At 38.7% G+C, this 19,285-nt stretch overlaps 2 protein-coding genes and 1 long non-coding RNA gene across 4 annotated transcripts; all 3 read left to right on the plus strand.

Moving 5' to 3' along the window:
- The first annotated feature begins 8,257 nt into the window (after positions 1-8,257).
- LOC143629442 (uncharacterized) lies at positions 8,258-10,320 on the plus strand. Its single transcript, XR_013152953.1, has 4 exons — positions 8,258-8,693; positions 8,799-8,867; positions 9,476-9,865; positions 10,257-10,320. It is a non-coding gene; the product is annotated as an uncharacterized LOC143629442 (long non-coding RNA).
- Positions 10,321-11,152: 832 nt separating this feature from the next.
- On the plus strand, positions 11,153-12,640 carry LOC143629443 (limonoid 21-O-acetyltransferse-like). 2 transcript variants are annotated; one of them, XM_077098715.1, is made up of 2 exons: positions 11,153-11,646; positions 11,680-12,640. In XM_077098715.1, the coding sequence occupies exons 1-2, from the start codon at positions 11,315-11,317 to the stop codon at positions 12,578-12,580; spliced, it is 1,233 nt and encodes a 410-aa protein (XP_076954830.1). In that variant the 5' UTR covers positions 11,153-11,314; the 3' UTR covers positions 12,581-12,640. The 2 variants fall into 2 exon arrangements, with proteins under 2 accessions (XP_076954830.1, XP_076954829.1); XM_077098714.1 differs by having other exon boundaries at positions 11,153-12,640.
- Positions 12,641-14,412: 1,772 nt separating this feature from the next.
- Positions 14,413-15,687, plus strand: LOC143629393 (limonoid 21-O-acetyltransferse-like). Its single transcript, XM_077098679.1, has one exon. It carries the CDS (start codon positions 14,422-14,424, stop codon positions 15,685-15,687), a length of 1,266 nt encoding a protein of 421 aa, XP_076954794.1. The 5' UTR covers positions 14,413-14,421.
- Positions 15,688-19,285: the final 3,598 nt, after the last annotated feature.

Below are 19,285 nucleotides of genomic sequence, written 5' to 3' on the forward strand. Positions count from 1 at the left end.
GAACACCGGCGAGTACACAATATTTACGAACACTACCCCGGTTACCCAAGCCGGGGCAAGTGCAGTAAATTTTACGAACACTACCCCGGTTACCCGAGCCGGGGCAAGTGCAGTAAACAATCATTCACTGGGATTCACCAATGCCCAGTTGGAGAGACAACAGACGAGGCTCCCCCGTCAAACACTCGATCAAGTTAAAGCGTGGGCCGAAGCACGTCAGAAGGAATTCTAAGCTGAGTTGGATGAACGCTTGCGTTCACTCCAACAGGCTGACGAATTCGGAAGCACTCAACAGCTCAACATGAGCAGTGAGTGCGAGTACTCGGACGATGATCGGGAGGAATCCGACACCGACGCAAACCCTCGCCATAGGGCAAAAGGGAAGCGTAAGGAAACGGACTTCCAACCGACAAGGAATTTCGGAGACATCTTCAAACCAAGGAACGCGGGGGGAAACCCATGCGACTTCTCCAAAACCTTTAGACCAACTGCTGCAAATGCGGGAACGTCCAAGTTTGCAAGGGACATTGCGGAAGCAATCGCCCCAAGAAGTGCCAAACAGATGTCCAACATCGGCACTTATGATGGTATATCCGACTCAGACGATCATTTGAACAGATTCATAGCGGGGGCAACCGTCAGCAACTGGACGGAACGCACGTGGTGTTATATGTTCCAGATGACGCTGGTTGGAGCGGCTAGAGCGTGGTTTGACCGTCTACCGGTCCACCACATCTACGATTGGGCGGACTTCCAACAGAAGTTCAGCCAACACTTCAGTCAACAAAGAAAGTACACTGAAGAGCAATGGACGATCCTCAACTGCATCCGAGAGGAAGATGAATCTTTGCTAGACTTCATCACTCGCTTCAACTCAAAGAAGCTGAGTCTGGGCGCTATTAGCGAAGATCTTGTTCGCGCTGCTTTCATCCAGGGCGCGAAAGATCCAGAGCTCATCCGCACCTTAACGGGTAAAGACGGCATGCCATCCACATGGGATGCCATCATGACAGCAGCTAAACGCTTCGCGGAAACGGAAAAGCAACTGGGTAGAGATCTTCCCCAAAGCACAAACCTCTACACCCAGAAAATAAGAGAAAACAACGTCCTTACCGCCCGACTAAACAAAAAGAGGAAGCTAGGTATTTGGCAGTCAAGGGTAAACTTTGACACCTCATCCGGCTCGCACCCTCGGTTAGGCGGAAAGGACAACATGCAATCGTCGAACCGGAACTCCAGATGGACGCCACTCACCAAAAGCGTCACCGAGATATTCGCCACTGAGAGGCTCCCATGGCCAGAGGCTCCAATTATCCGACAGCGTCCAAACGCTGATCAAAGCAAATTCTGTGACTTCCACAGGACAAGAGGCCACACCACCGAGGAATGCTTAGACTTGAAGGACATCGTCGAAGCATTTGTCAGAGATGGGACGCTCACGCACCTCGTGGCGTAATGAACGCTGAGCAGGCTAATGCGTGTTGAACCCCAGTTGGGAAAAACACGAAACTGCAGCTTCAATGTTGGAGACTACATACTGCGTAAACAACGAGATTCCGAACCAAGTGCATATCGGCTCGAAAGGCTCGATGACACTCCCATCCCAATAACATGTAAGGGAGCTCAATTACACAGGCTGCATGTAGATCAATTCCAAACTTGTAAAGAAAAGGCCCAGAGCCACTTCTAATGGAAATGATTCTCCTTATCACATTGACGCTGATAATCTTACATTTATACTTATAAACTTTCCACACTTATATGCCGGTATTCACCGCATAAATAAGTGGGGAAGTAAGTCGTTGCGTGTGGACGGCGGCAAGACCCGCATAAACACAAAAAACGGCAAAAATTTCTAACAGATGAGGACAACCTTCACGCAGGTCAGTTATAGGTAAAGTTCGGTCATCCCACTAAATGATAGTGCCGGTCCTATCCGCACAATCATGATAGAGGAAATTGAACTTTAACCTATTGACAGCCGCGCGTCGAAAGGTTTAACTTATCCAAAACACTGATATGCCGGTATTCACCGCATAAATAAGTGGAGACGTCGTTGCGTGTGGACGGCGGCAAAACCCGCATAAACACAAAAAACGGCAAACCTTCACGCAGGTCAGTTATAGGTAAAGATTGGTCATCCCAATAAATGAAAGTGACGGTCCTACCCGCACAATCATGATAGAGGAAACTGAACACTAACCTATTGACAACCGCGCGTCGAACGGTTTACTAATTCAACACTGATATGCCGGTATTCACCGCATAAATAAGTGGAGACGTCGTTGTGTGTGGACGGCGGCAAAACCCGCATAAACACAAAAAAAAAACGGCAAACCTTCACGCAGGTCAGTCATAGGTGAAGATTGGTCATCCCACTAAATGAAAGTGACGGTCCTACCCGCACAATCATAATAGAGGAAACTGAACACTAACCTATTGACTACCGCGCGTCGAACGGTTAACTTATTCAAAACACTTGGAAAATTGCTAAGTTAAACTAAAGTATGCACGAGCGAATCATATATTGTTTATGCGGCAAAACAAGTGCCAAATTAACCTATAATATGCATGAGCAAGTCATATAACGGTTATAAAGCAAGTCATCCAGTGAAAGTGGCGGTCCTACCCGCACAAACATTTATATTTCATAAAAAATTCAAACATTACAAGAATGGTCGGGTATCTACCCGCCTATAGAAATATAAATCTATCCTAACGGTGGGAAGGGATCTCAAGGTTCAAACTTCAGGATCATTCCCTCCAAACCCACTTGTACCCGCACCATCAATTGGCTGTGGCGGTTCAAGGAAAGTCTTGAGAATGGTCAGTCCATCATCAGCAGCAGCAATCTCGTTCACCTTCTCCACCAGCGGATGCGGGAAGGCAGCATACTGGTTCACTGCTTGGTCATAAGCAGCTTCAGTATCCACTTCATATAGAGGGAAGTTGGAAGGCGGGATGCCCTTCTCAACAAACCCTAGACCAAGCAGGAAGCCAGCCTTTTCCCCATCCTCATGAGAAGCGTTGAGGGCTGCGCTCATGGCATCGTCATAAGATGTGTTCGTGAAGACTTGATGCACAACCTACAACAAGAAAAAATACAAGTATCAAAACCTCTTCTAAGCACAAAGAAAAGCGTAAAGATATTATGAAGCTATGCATACCTGCGACAACGCTTCTCGTAGAAGCCATTCCTTGGTAATCAGAGCTTCTTGGAGGGCAGCTTGAGCTTGGTTGCGGGCGCGTTCGGCTTCATTTTTGTTAAGGTTGGCAAGCAACACTTCCTTAGCAGCAGCCTCTTCAACGCCCTTCAGCTTACGCTCAGTATGGTCAAGCATATCCCTGTGATCCAAGATCTCTTGAAGCTTCTTGGCGTCTTCCATAGCCAAAGCATCATGAGTTTGCTGAAGCCTCTCTAGTTTGGCCTTAAGCTCCTCATTTTCGGCGCGCAGAGGTTCAGCAACGGCTTCAGTCTTGGTGGCCCTCTCGGTCGCGTTCCGCGCAGTTTCCTTGGCCAACCGAAGCTGTTCGTTAACAGCTTGGGTAGCCTTGGAACGGGCCTCGAGCCGGGCCTGCACTTCAACCTCGAGGGCCTTGAAGGCCTTTTCCTTCTCCACAGCAATTGCGGAAAGTCTCCTGTTCTTCTCCCGGATAGCCCGTGCCTGAGCCACTTCTTGGATACGCGCAGCCTTTAACTTGTCGTTTTCACGACAAAGCAACTCGATGCGCGGCTGCATCCGGGCAAGGAGAATCCGAAGCTCATTTGTCAGCCTACCCTCCTGGTAGCTAGACATGGCTTCCCCCAACGCACCACTTGAGGCCGCGTGACGCGCCCACTCGACGCAGTCCACAGCCGTCCGAAGGGTTGTTCCCCGGCGGATGTTCCACCGTGGAACATACACCTCATTCGAATCCGACACTGCAAAGACAAAAAGCGGTTAGGAAAAGATGATACAAAAAAAAAATTCAAAAAGATTCAAAAAGATTCAAAAGTAAGCGGGACTTTACCCCCTTACCTTGGCAACCAAGTAACTATAAGACGGGTGCGGGTACAGTGTCAAGGCAAAACCCTTCACATACTTAGCACCCGCAGGGAATTGAAGCCAAGAATACCTCGGCAACCAAGTAACTATAAGACGGGTGCGGGTACAGTGTCAAGGCAAAACCCTTCACATACTTAGCACCCGCAGGGCATTGAAGCCAGGAATACCTTGGAAGTAAAGTAACTATAAGACGAGTGCGGGTACAGTGTCAAGGCGAAACCCTTCACATTCTTAGCACTCCGCAGGGAATTGAAACCAAGAAGGATCTTCTGGGCCATGCTTGCGGAAAGGGATATAACATTCCGCATAGCGGGAACGTTGAGAACTAGATTGTTGGAAGCTCCAAGATGGAATTGGTTGTTTAACATAATTGATCACTATGTTTAAAACTACCAAAACCCCGTGGAGAATCTACACAAATGAAACTCAACGCTCCCGACGTGCGAGGAGGTTACACACCTACCCGCATCATACCCAAAGATCAAGCAGAACAGTGGGAAATTCTGCACGTGACATTAGGAAACCCGCGGGAAGAATCCCCGCAGAGATCTTAAAACTAAACCCTTTTCAAAACCCCTTTGCTTAAGTCCAAAAGTTCACCTCACTTATTAACAATTCATGAGAAGAACATTGGACTGGGGGGACTTGAAGAGGTAGGTCCCAGCAGAGCCCAGTTGGACCCGCAAGACTCACCTCAAACAGAGACGTCTGCGCAGTCGGACCCGCAAGACTCACCTCAAAGAGGGACGTCTGCGCGGTTGGACCCGCAAGACTCACCTTAGAGGGACGTCTGCGCAAAGACCAACTGGATCCGCAGGATCCACCATGCTCAGAGACGCGACGTCCTTACGCGCAGTACGCAAGCTGCTCCCGCAGGAAACACCTCCCAATGGTCGACGTACTCCGCCTGTTCCCGCAGCTACGGATACTAGCCATCAGGGAAGGCTACCCGCACAGCAAGGCTACACGCACAAGGCACTAACTCTCAAATAATTCAGTAGTCACCTGAAGAAGGAATGAGCAAGCCGGGAACACTCCCGCCCAAAGCCGGGAACACTCCCGCCCAAATGAGCCAGTCCGTACGATACTGGAGGATCTTTTGTACTGTACCTGCCAAGGTATGGACAAAAGATCTGACCAAAGCTACGACAGCTCACTGACAACAGTACGACGGGCAGCACGCTCTAGTACTTAAAGTCACTATCAGCCGCTGCCTACTCACCAACCCCTGTCGGGGCACGTCCATAGCCTGCAGTTGGTGGAAAAGGAATAGTACACAGCCGGCCGGGTCACTATCAGCCGCTGCCTACCCACCAACCATCAGCATGGCACGTGCGTAGCCCACAGTTGGTAGAACATGAATACTATTCAGCCGGCTGTACCTGCTTGGAAACCTACCTTCGGCTATAAATACTCCAACACCTTGGAACAGTATCATCATCTTATTATCATCTTATATCTCCATATATTATCTGATATCTGCTCTAGTCATTTCTCTTAATATACACTTATATTCAAGAGCAATCTAGTCTGATTCTCACGCCGGAGGGTGGTCACAAGGAGGTACCCCCCCTTCTCAGTGACGAGCTCACGGTGTCTGTTTTGCAGGTCATCGGAAGAATAACCATCTTGCCGGACACAACCCTCGTGGGAAACATCTATTTAACCCCCAGATTATCCATAATCTGCCCGGGGTCTTTCTTCATTACTAGAAGTCAAAGTAGCAAAAACTTCCAAATTGTATGAAAATTAAAAGCTACTTTTAAGGCACTGCCATTTACAATTATTTCAATTTTAGTCATTTACTCCATTTTGCCAGTGATTTATAATATTTTAAGGAGAGTAGCATTGAAGTTGTAACTTCAAATTGAAGACAAGTTAATTAATTTGTTCTGCGGAGAAGCTCTTATATTAATTATATTTTTCTTTCCTTTTTTTTTCGGGGAATCTTAGCCCCCATTGAAGTCTATTTGCTTTTGCAATTCCTGTCCTTTGAATTAGTGAAAAGTTGTGAAATCCTAAGAGATTCGTTTTGACTTTAATAGTGTATATATATAACTAGCTTTTGAACCCCTGTATTACACGGGATTTATGAAATAATAAAAATAAAAAAAATCCATAATCTAAAAGAAATGAACAGAATTATAGGTAAAAAGAAGATAAAATATATAGTATAAACAATAAGAAGTCTAAAATCTCAAATTTGCAAATTTGATTATTATATATATAATATTTACAAAAATTGATTTGACCAATTACCCGTGGATAACTAAATGAGATGAGAGATTAGAGAATTAAAAGAGAAATTATAACTCATTTTTCAAAACTGTTTTGTCTCATGACCTATGAATATGTAGGATAAATAAGATGAGAAATTAAAGAATTTGAAATGAAATTATAACCCATTTGCCAAAATTATTTTGGCTCATGACCAATGGATAGTTGAGATGAATGAGATGATAAATTAGAGAATTATAAAGGAAATTATAACTCATTTGTTAATATGGTTTTGCTCCATAACCCATGGATAGGTAGGATGAGTGATAAGAGAGATTAGGCCTAGAATGAATGTGGGATTGCCACATCATCCTCATTATTTTCTTTTATTAATATAGTTAGATAGTTAGATGAGTGTATGGGTCGTTTTGACCCCTTTAATTTAAGTTGTATTTTGGCTATTATAACTTTATAAAAATAGTACGGATTATTTTGACCCATTTAACGAGCTATTTTGTTTATTATATCATCATAAAAGTGGGTATGGGTCGTTTGGCTCATTGAACAAGCTATTTTGGTTGTTATAACTTGTAACGGTCCAACCAATTACATGTTCGTCACGAGGAACATATCTTCCTAATTTTGTAAATTTGTAATGTAATTTGAAGTTTGTGAATTTGTAGCTGCATTTAATGAAATAAATGTAATTTGTAGATTTATGGAACTTAGTTTTGCTAGAAATAATACATTGTATCCTTTTTCAATTGAACAAAGTTAGTGATAGAATATTGTCGCAAATTTATAAAGGGATCCAACGGTATTCCATCACAAATGTGAAATCTTGCCGGAGTAATGAGAAGCTGATCGGAGAAATATCATTCAATAAAAAAACCATTTGGCATCCGTCACAAGATTACTCATGATTTTCTGTCAGAAAAGGATTTCCCACGTGCCTTTTGCCAAAGGACCATTACTGACATATATTTTTGATGGAATCAGTTGTCAGTTATACTACAGTTTTCTTGTAGTCGACGTAGGAAGAAAGACGCGACAATGATGAGAGGATAGGGGCCGGGCCGGGACGAATCTTTTGAAGATGAAAGAACTTGTTTGGGCAATGAAAGTAAGTGTAGCACAAGAACATGGAGAAAAAAATAACATTAGACATAACAAACGTCAAGAACCATTGTAATTAAATTGTATAGTTAACTTTGATAAAAACAATAGGTTTACAATAAATAAACTTAATTATCTATAACACCTTTTATAACAAATAAATAAATAAATATTTAAGACACAAAATATCGAACCATAGTTGTTCCAAGCAAAATTTATGATTAATGATGGATCTTATCTATAGGTAAAGTTAAAATATAATGGGAGATAAAAATGAGAAGTGTGAGAAGAATTTATAATCATACAAAAAACACTTTAAAAATAAATTCAAAAAAAAAATCATAACTCAAAATATAAATATAATACGAAAAAAATTAAAAAACTAAAATGTTTCCGTCATCATTCTCGTTCAAAAAAAAATTATAAAAAATTAAAAAATTCTGACGAAAAGACACAATGCAAGATCAAAGACAAATCCCAATTATAACTAAAAATGACACAATAGATCGCAAAACATAACACAATGTCGAACAAAATATAGCACAACGTTGAGTAATATAATACAATATAAAGAAAAAAGACACAATGTCAAGGAAAAAAGACACAATCAATGACGAAATAAACACAAAACACAATGATAAACAAAAAGACACAACGACTTTTTTCACTTACCATTGTGTTTTTTTTATGAGAACCAGAAACATGGTGGAAACATTTTTGTGTTTTTACTTTTTTCGTTTTTTTATTAAATTTTGAGTTATGATTTATTTATTTATTTTTAATTTTCTTTTTAAGGAGTTTTTTTGTCTGACTATAAATTCTCTCATCCTTCTAATTTTTATTCCTCTTTAAATAACTTAGCCCTCTAATCTATTAGCAAAGTTGATCCATATTTATACAATTCTAACCTTTTCCGCAATATTTTACTTTATAAAGCCAACGTAATGCCTTTATTTCTTCAAAACTTGCAAGGAACACATAACTTGTAAAACAAAATCCTCTACTGGTTAGTAGTTACTAAGCCATCAAAACCTCTAACAAATTCTAACATATATGCATCATCATTTTGTTATCCTTTTGAAACCGTTTTGGAAAATTAACTTGCACCATGAGCCCATCAAGTTCGTCAGCATCTTATGGGGTCCGAACCTTTGCCACAACTTTGATGCACCGTTATAGAGCTAGCTCAAAGACCGCGACTAGTATTAATCCTGGCTATCAGCATATTAAGTTCGGATATGATATTAGCAGTTCAAGGCACCACCCCTTAAGTATGTTTAGTGGCGGTTCAATTGAAAGGAGTGAGTCGAAAATGTGCATCTCTTCACCTTTAGAATTATTTTTTAGTTTTTTTTAAATTAGTTGAATTACATTGAAAAAAATTGTTTTTCTCTTTGATGAATGGCTTAATTAACGTAGGGAAGATGAAAGTAACTTGAAGGTTCAACCATCTGATCCAGATCCTCCAAGGGGCAACATCTTTTCTTGGTATATATACACTTTCAGCTTTACTCAAAAGTCGAAACAAACCATTTTTACTACGGTTGTGTCTTTTTTTTAATGCGCAACTAAACCGCTAATTATGGTTTACGGAATCAACAACCAAAATTATCGAGTTTGATGGTTTGACGATTTGATTGTTCGGTTTTGATGGTTTGAACCAATTTTTTTTTTTATATTTAGCCTACGCTTTACACATGTATATTAGTTTGATTGTTTTCTTAACCCCATTACTTTTCAAGGTTTTTTGTGCCGACTAAATTCAGAATAAAAGATTTTTATTAACATTTAACACAAACCAAGCAACATCTAGATAATGGCTAGTTTTACATGTCTATTTTTAAGAAGGTTAAAAACTTAAAACTCAATGACTATATTTGTAGAAAGATGAGTAAAAGTGTTTAGTTTGGGGATTTTCCTTATTCAATCTCCTAGATAAATGTTTTGCAGGTCTACTTAAACCCATAAAATATGTATGTGTTAATCGTAAACCCTTTTGATCTGTGAGCTGACCAATCTTACCATCTTAACACCTCTTAATCTGGTGGACTAACATATATCATAACAAATAGTGAACTAACAAAGATCATGTGCAGGGTAAAATGGTTATTGGGCTCTACGATACCCTTATTGTTCTCATTTTGGAAGCAAAAATGGGATTCCATGCTAACGCTAGAAGGCAAGCAAATCGAAATTAATGTGGTTATACTTCATTGATCATACATGATGGTTTAGTAACTTTAGTTTCAATAAACAAATATAATATATAGATGATGATCATTTCAGGTAAGGTTGAAGGGGTTGTTAAAGAGGCGGAGGAAGTGGCAGAGGCAGTTGAAAAGGTTGCATCTACGACAGAAAAGTTATCGGCTAAGGTTGCAGAGAGGCTAGACAATGGTGAACTGAAAGAAGTTGCTTTAATGGCAGAACATGTATCTAATGTCATTGTTAAGGATGCTAGAATGACTGAAGATTTCATTCACAAGGTACTTAACAACAAACAATTAATTTTTCTATGGCATTATCAGCTCTTTTACATATTATGAATATGTTGAATATTTGGGTTTTGTTCAATCTCATGCGGGTCGGTCCTTTTAAAAGTAAACACACACAATACATGGTTTTAACACACATTTGTGTCCGATGAGACAAAAAACCCATAACATTTTCACTTTCAGATCACTAAAACAAAAAGAAAATCACCAAAATAGGCCAATTTAACCATTTTGTTTTACAAAAATATCTTTGACTTTTTTATTGATCAAAACAGCGTTGACCTTCTGCTCATGCGCCAATTTTAATCTTCTATGCCAAAAGGATTAAGTGGAATCTATATGTTGAATTTTTACATCCCATTTGATAATATAGTCCTTGTAGGTTGGTGATGTTAAGCAAGACTTGAGGGACTTGGAGGCTATGTTGGAACCAATCATCAGTAAAATAGAAGATAAAAAGTAGACAATGAACATATTTTTATAAAATTTCTTATTTCAAAATTGTACTTTTATTGCACCGTGTCATGCGTGATGACAATTTCAGTATTATCTATGTATATTGTTAATGTAACTGGATTTACAAACTAATACCAAAGGAAATCATATCAAGGGATGATACAAGTTAGGAGATGAGTGCATTCTTGTATAAACTTATGTGAATTCCGATCCTTTGAAATATGATGAACTGATGAAGTACCCATGTTTGAAGTTTTTGACTCAGTAAAGGGTCACCAATAACTTTTACCAAGCAGCAAAACAATGTTAATCAGAACAAGTTTTGTGGGTTAGATGAAATTCGATCCCTTGTTACTCACGTATATGTCGATCTTGACTATAACATTATCATTGACCTTAGATCGAGCATCCAAAACACCAAACCTCATAATCCAGCATATGTCATGTCAAATTTCAAACATCATTAAAAAAACATTCATTTCTTCTACGACACTATAAAATTTCAAACACGGTGAAAAATATTAATTAAAAATAATATATATAAATATGTCATGTGGCCTCTGGCCCATAAGAAGAAGTTTAACCAAAATAAAACATAAAGTAAATGTTTAAGCGACTGGAAAACTATGAAACATAATCGGGCCCAAACCGAACTAGGATATAATTAAGGTTCAACAGCTAGAGTTTACATCTGTTCTTACAAAATATCTCCAGAGTTATACTTGACTTATTGTCATGTACACGATATAGAAAATATACGCATACAACTTTTTTGAAGTCCTTATCATGTGGAATATTCAACTAGCTTGGATAAGATTATCACTTCCTCATTAAACCATAAATGTCATATGCCAGAAATATAATAAATAGATAGGAAATTGATATGTACTTAACATAGATAAGATTGCTGTTGTGTGAATATAATTCCATAAGACATAAGCCAAATCTTTTGACTAAAACATCTATCACTACCTCATTGAAACCATGGGGATTAAGATTCAATCCATTCAGATCATAAAACCATCAAAGCCGACCCCCGAAAATCTACGCCACTTCAAGCTATCGTTCTTGGATCAACTAGCTCCGTCTGCATATATTAATCCGATCTTTTACTACAGAACCACTGGTGAGGTTAACATCTCAGATAGATGTGATCAGCTGGCCAACTCTTTATCAGAGGTCTTAAACTTGTACTATCCACTAGCTGGCAGACTCACAGAAGATGGACTGGAAGTTGATCGTAATGATCAAGGGGTCAAGTATTTGGTCGCTCAAGCGAGTACAAGCTTGGATGATTTTCTCAAATTAGGCCCCAGGTTCGACAACATTAATCAGCTCATAGGCGCAAGGGATCAAGACACAACCTGGTTGGTAACGGTGCAGGTCAGCGTGTTTGCTTGTGGTGCACTTGTTATTGGTGTGAGTGCTTCACATCATGTCACGGACGGATGCAACCTAGTAAGGTTTATTAACCAGTGGGCGAACATGAACCGTGAGGGAGCTAATAACGGTGCCTTTGCGCCTACTTTTGATAATCTGGATCATATGTTCACACCAATGAGTAATTCATCACCTGGGCACTCATCCGATCCTGTTGATCAAGAAGCCGTGATCGTGACAAAAAGGTTTCGGTTTAATGGGAGTTCAATATCAAAGCTAAGAGCAAAAACCGGTTCATTGAATGGTGAACATTCTCGGGTAACATTGGTTACTTCACTTATATGGAAGGCTTTGATCACCGTTGACATAATCAAAAGTGGGAGCTTAAGGGATTGTATGTTGACGGTTGCAATCAATTTTAGAGGAAAGGCAAGCTCACCTGTATCGAATAGCTCGTTTGGTAACGTATGGGCTCCCTATCCAATCTGTTTTTTGCACAACGAAACCAGATCCCAGTTTGGTGATCTTGTGACTTTGATAGAAGACACGACACGAAAAGTTATTGCGTGGGTTCAAAAAGCAAGTGGTGAAGATATATGCATATTTGCAAAGGAGGGTTATGCTTTGGTTGATCAAGAATTGAAGCAAAAGAGGTTTTGCATTTTTACAAGTTGGTGTAGGTTTCCTATTTACGAGGCGGATTTCGGTTGGGGTAAGCCCTATTGGGTAAATGAAGCTAAAGGATCACTTGAGATGGTGTCTTTAATGGATGACAAAAATGGTGACGGAATTGAAGCTTGGGTTAGTTTGAACCAGAAGGAAATGTATGCGTTTGAACGCGATCAAGACATCTTAGACTTCACCTCCTAAATAACTGCTATAACATACTGTTAGTTTCATGTATGTATATCTCATCTCCATTCCAATAAAGTTTTATATCTTTCATATGCTATTTTGGTATTAGTCACAAACATAATTTGATTTTTTATTTGTTAGTTAGGGCTAACAAATATTGTGTCATGTAAGCGGATTGAAATTGATAGCATGAACTCGGCCCCTGTATCGCCCATGTATATATTCGTGTCTCACAGAATGGCAAGTCAAATCTGGATACCATTGGGTTAAATGTCCGTTGATTGATTACATAAGACATGTGCAAGATCCAAAAAAACGAGAAACAAATGTATGTGTTTGAACTCGGTCACGGCATCGTAGGCTTTAGCTCCTAAATAACTGTCATTGTTAACATTATAGTAGTTCAAGTTTGAATGGGTCAGTCAAGGAGGATCACGTTTTTAGCATTTAAGTTAAATAAGGCTTTATAGCGAACATATCTCTGTCACTAGTGCTAGAGGAATTCGAACATCTTAATGGATGAGTAGCAACAAATTAGAATAATTAGAGACTGTCACCTCATATTTAACAATGTACATGGAGAACTAAGCAAATTGATAGAGGCACCCGAGGAGAAGTATCAAAAGGTTTTTTTTTTTTTTAAGTGAAACGACTACATTATATATTTAAAAGCATAAAAATAATTAATCAGCTTCACTAATTTAAAATAATGATTAAAATTGCGTAAATAAAATAAAAGCATGTTTTACATTGTGTTGAATAAGAAATTACAGTCAATTGTTAAATAATATAGAGAGAATAATTATTAAACTTAAAAATATTCTGTAGTTTAATTTCATTTTTATAAACTAAAGTTAAAAACACACACACAGTTTTTTTATATATTCCAGTGAAAAAACACATTTTGATTATTATTTTCATATTATTTAATAATGTTTATCTAAAACCTAAAAAGTTATTTACATTTTGGTTATTATGTACAAAATAAAAACCAGGAACAAATATATATATATATATATAAATTATATTTTTAGAACGACAACTATTTTATTATAAAACTACATAGAAAACAAGTAGATAGGGCGATTTATCAATACAAATCTATCAAACAAAAAACTACAACAAAAATGAAGAAATTAGACAAAGATAAATCAAGCGAACCACAATAAAAATGAAGATCCAACAAAATCGATACAAAAGCCTTCTCGTATAAACTAAGCCGAGGACCCGCTATACAATATAAGTGAAAAACAAATATTGCCACGCGTTCTCCGTCACAAAATGCCTTAACCCCATTTTCATCATACTCTTTTCCAATCATTTTCATGAAACCAAAACCACAAACCGAATGGCCAAACCAAACCACCCGTAGCACAGTTACCGAGCCAGCCAAAGTATCCGAACCCCCAAAGCGCACAATTACGCCCTGAGTACCCTTAATGTTCCGTTCATTTTAATTTATGAATGCATGCTTTTTTGTTTTTTTTTTCAATCACATTCACACGCATTATTTTAGTCCGACAGTCAATAGTCGTTTTTTTTAATATCAGAAATGTGGCCAAAATCAAAAGCTATTGCACTTTTGGTGTAAAAAGAAATCCATTTTGTATCCCCTGGTTGGGTATTTCTACACGTATCGTTTTTGCCAACCCTGTTGTGACAAATTTGGTCAAACAAAAGTTCCCAACCTCGGTTCTCTAAAACAGTAAAACTTGAAAAATAATACAACTTTCCTATTAAGTATGTATATATATATTCAACAGGTACTATAAAATTAATACACCTAACTTGGATTACACTTATATAAGACATACACCAAGAAGCATCTATCATTTCCTCATTAAAAGTTTAAAACCATGGAGATTAAGATACGATCCACTCAGTTCATAAAACCATCAAAGCCAACGCCCGAATATTTACGTCACTTCAAGCTATCGTTCTTGGATCAAATAGCTCCGTCTTCATATATTAATCCAGTCTTCTTCTACAGGACCGATGGTGAGGTTAACATCTCAGATATATGTGGTCAGTTGGCCAACTCTTTATCAGAGGTCTTGAATTTATTCTACCCATTAGCTGGCAGACTCACAGAAGATGGGCTCGAAGTTGATTGCAATGATCAAGGGGTCAAGTTTTTGGTGGCTCAAGTGACTACAAGCCTGGATGATTTTCTCAAAATAGGTCCCGGGTTTGATATCATGGCTCGACTCATAGGTGCAAGGGATCAAGACACAAACTGCTTGGTAACGGCACAGGTCAACGTGTTTGCTTGTGGTGCACTTTCTATTGGTGTCAGTGCTTCACATCAAGTCACTGATGGATGTAACCTAGTCAGGTTTATTAACCAGTGGGCGAGCATGAACCGCGAGGGTGGAGACAATGGTGCCTTTGCACCTACTTTTGATAATCTTGATCATATGTTTGTACCGACGAAAAGTTTATTATTTCAAGACTCATCCATTCATGTTGAGAAAGAAGACATGATTGTGACAAAAAGGTTTCGGTTTAATGCGAGTTTGATATCGAAGCTGAGAGCGAAAACCGGTTTAATGAATGGTGAACATTCTAGGGTAACATTGGTGGCTTCTTTAATATGGAAGGCTCTTATTGCCATTGACCAAGTGAAATGTGGGATTGCTAGGAACTGTTTATTGGCCCCTGCCATGAATTTTAGAGGAAAGGTATGCTCACCCGTGTCGAAAACCTCATTTGGTAATGTGTGGGCTCCATATCCGATTTGGTTTTTGCATCACGAAAACAAATGCGAGTTTGGTGATGTTGTGGCTCTGATAGAAGACACAACAAGAAGTGTTATCATGTGGCTTCAAGAAGCAAGTGGTGAAGAGATATGTAGGCATGCAAAGGCAAACTATGCTTTGGTTTATGAAGAATTGAAGCAAAAGAAGTTTAGCATGTTTACAAGTTGGTGTCGGTTTCCGATGTATGAGGTGGATTTCGGTTGGGGTAAGCCCGACTGGGTGAGTTCAGTTGGAAGTTCAGCTGAGTTGGTGACTTTAATGGATGACAAAGATGGTGATGGAATTGAAGCTTGGGTTAGCTTGAACCCGAAAGACATGTATCCGTTTGAACGCAATCACGACATCTTAGACTTCACCTTCTAAATTTGTGTTTAAATTATTCTAATGTTGTTGTTGTTGTTGTTGTTGTATGTTCAATCTACATCCAAGTAAACATTTATTTGTGTTAAAGATATCAATTTTAATCCAGACAGTACATCTAAAACGATATAACTCATACATGCATGATTTATGTAACCGGCCAGTTTATCAATTTCGGTCATAGGGGTTAACAAGTCAAACTGATAAGGTTGATGCTTGTGTAATGCGTTATAAACTAATAATCAACTTACAAATGGTGACAAATGAGTTGGTGTAAACGTGTTTAATAAAATTTAAATGAATTGACATATAATACTTATAAATAAGACATTTTTGTAAGTTCTTTAATTTATTATAATATGGAACAACGTTGACGATTCGAACCGTTTACTTTTAACAAACCATAATACCCACTGCCCCTTTAAAATCAAAGATACCCTAATGGCCTAATCATGTTACATCCTAATCTTGTTACATATGGAGACTAAGACAGGAAACGCAACTAATTGGCTTCCTAAACCAAGTGGTGAATAATAAATATATAAATCGGCAAACCCATGATATAGTGAGGTTGGTGGCGAATTCAAATAAAACATGCTCCTTTGCCATTCCTGGTTAAATGTCTGGCGATATCATAATGTAAATCTTTACACGAGACAGGTTTGTTACATCGAATTATTATTGTTGAAATCCTCAAAATGGTCATTTTGACCGAAAGAATTCCAAGACTAGCAATGATGATTTTCAAAAGACATCCAAAATAGTCATTCATAAGTAATTTCAGACTCCAAGTCATAAGTCGGTGAATGTGTGGGACCAATGTTGACAAGCTGTTCATAGTGGTTATGTTTCCTAATTATATTGTGATTATAATAGGTAATATCTTTGTTGGGAGGGGTTATCCTAAAATGATGAGTGTGTCTAAAAAGTGTAAAAAGTAATCTGGATTGTTAGATCTTGGTAGTCAATGGTCAAGATGGAAGGATGGATACAGATGAGGTGTGTTATATTTTTATACTTATTTTATAACTCTCTAGGGGCATAATTGTCTAGTGTATTTTGTTATATATGGAAACCTTATAAATCTATAATTATTATATTTTATTCCAAATTTAAAACACAAAAACAAAAACATCATATATTATGGTGTGTTTTAGATCAAATTTTAATCAAAATTTAAAAGCAACACCAAATTTTAATCAAGATTTAAAACACAACACCAAGAAATAAAACACATTTTCTTGAGCATTATAAACTAAAACACAGCTACAACAAAAAAAACACATAATATTCAAGAACTAAAACACATTATCTTGAACATCCTAACCAATTATGAACAAAAACACTATATTCTTGGTTCAAACACAGTTATGATACAACCAACATTCATGAACAAAACACACACTGAATTACAAAATTACAATGAACGAAAACACTTTTGATAACATAGTTACAATGAAAAAAACACAATAATATAATTACAACTAAAATTTCAATTTTTCAGAACTTCTAATAACTAAAAAGTTGTAAATGTAAAAACAAATAACTAAAATTTAGATCCACTAAAACACACTATCTTTGAATGTCATAAACTATATTACAGTGTGCTTTAGTTCTTCATAATTCTAACCAACGTCTTTTTGTTCCTTTATCAAATTAGACTTTGAACGATTACAATAACCATAAGCACTATATACAAACTAAGAATTAAAGAACCATAACCAACATTCATGAACAAAAACGCGTTGTACAAACTACGAATTAAAAGATCATAACCAACCTTATTGAACAAAAAACACAATACGCCCATGAACAAAAACACTATATACAAACTATGAACTAAAACGACACATAAACAAAACAAACACATCACCAACAACAACTCAATCACTTTGACTATATATGAACTCCAACACACTAGCTCTGTAGTTGGTTTTAACTTGCGAAATGCGCTCCGTTAGGTTTGGTCAAAAAAAAAAAAGAAATATGTGCCATAAACAAAAACAAAATAATATAATTTCCATATTGCATTTATTTTCTTATTTGAAGATCAGCATCGGCTTGAAAAAAAATAAATAAATAGATAAAATAAAACTCACTATTTGAATTAACAATCACCAACATATGAAAAAAAATTCAGAAAGTAACATACCAATAAAAAACTACAGAACAAAAAGAAAGAAAGAAATAACCGATTCACCAATCTACCCATATTCCGGCCTGTTAACATCAGCTCCGGCGAGTTTGTTTCATGACCTTTTTATTATTAACAACAACCGTTCGTACTTCATATCGACTCATGAAGCTCCTGACGTAACATTTAAGAGCTAGTCGGCGCTTTACACCGTCGAGTTGGACGGTTCCGAGAGTATCTCGATTAACGCCATACGGATGTGTTAATTACAGTCTGTCGGTTTCTCATTCCGTTGACCTAATCAGCATCGCATCGTACAACGATCGACCTTGGAGCGGTGAGTTTCACCATCTGGAAATAGATATTGATGTTTTACGACGACCTTATCTAAATAATCGGTGGACTGCGCATTATAATACAGTTGAAGAGGTAGGTCCCAGCAGAGCCCAGTTGGACCCGCAAGACTCACCTTGAACAGGGACGTCTGCGCAACGACCAACTGCTCCAGCAGGACCCACCATGCTCAGAGAAACTTACGCGCAGTACGCCAGCTGTACCTGCAGAGAAAGCCTCCCAATGGTGAAGTACCCCGCCTGTTCCCGCAGCTGCGGATACAAGCCATCAGGGAAGGCTACCCGCACTAACAGCAAGGCTACACGCACAAGGCATTAGCTACTTCAGTAGTCACATGAAGGAATGAGCAAGGCGGGAATACTCCCGCCTAAATGAGCCAGTCCGTATGCTTCTGGAAGATCTTTCGTACTATACCTACTAAGGTATGGGCAGAACAGACGATTTGACCAGAACAGCCCATGAACCAATCACAGGGTGACAGCTCACCGACAACAGTACGAGGAGGAGCACCCTCTAGTACTGTATGTCACTATTAGCCGCTGCCTACTCACCAACCCTTACGATGGGACGTGCGCAGCCTACAGTTGGTGGAACAGTGCGTAGCCGACAGTAAAGGAACAGTGTACAGCCGACCTTGTTACTGTCGGCCGTAGCCTATCCACCAACCAGCATGGCCTGTGCGTAGTCCACTGTTGGTGGAACAGGAATACTATTCAGCCGGCTGTACCTTCTAGGAAACCTACATTCGGCTATAAATACTCCAACACCTTGGAATGGTAAGAACATCATCTGATATCTCAATCTTATCTAGCAATTTCTTAATATACACTTATATTCAGAGCAATCTAGTCTGATTCTCACGCCGGAGGGTGGTCACAAGGAGGAACCCCCCCTTCTCAGTGACGAGCTTACGGTGTCTGTTTTGCAGGTCCCCTGAAGAAAAACCTTCTCTGCTGGACCTCATCCTCGTGGGAAACATTACTTAACCCCCAGATTATCTATAATCTGCCCAGGGTTCATCTAGTGTTTCTTCATTGGCGCCATCCGTGCATAAAGAACTAATTATTAGTTTTTTCAAAAGTTCTGAAGAAATGGTTAATGTTACTCCGGTCC

The sequence above is a fragment of the Bidens hawaiensis genome, unplaced genomic scaffold, assembly GCF_021521415.1.
Source record: "Bidens hawaiensis isolate Kalapana, Puna unplaced genomic scaffold, B.hawaiensis_p1.1 tig00005195_1, whole genome shotgun sequence".
Taxonomy (NCBI): Eukaryota; Viridiplantae; Streptophyta; class Magnoliopsida; order Asterales; family Asteraceae; genus Bidens; species Bidens hawaiensis.

Coding starts and splice junctions, on each gene's coding strand:
- LOC143629443 (XM_077098714.1), top strand. CDS start 11,315: ATGGGGATTAAGATTCAATCCATTCAGATCATAAAACCATCAAAGCCG.
- LOC143629393 (XM_077098679.1), top strand. CDS start 14,422: ATGGAGATTAAGATACGATCCACTCAGTTCATAAAACCATCAAAGCCA.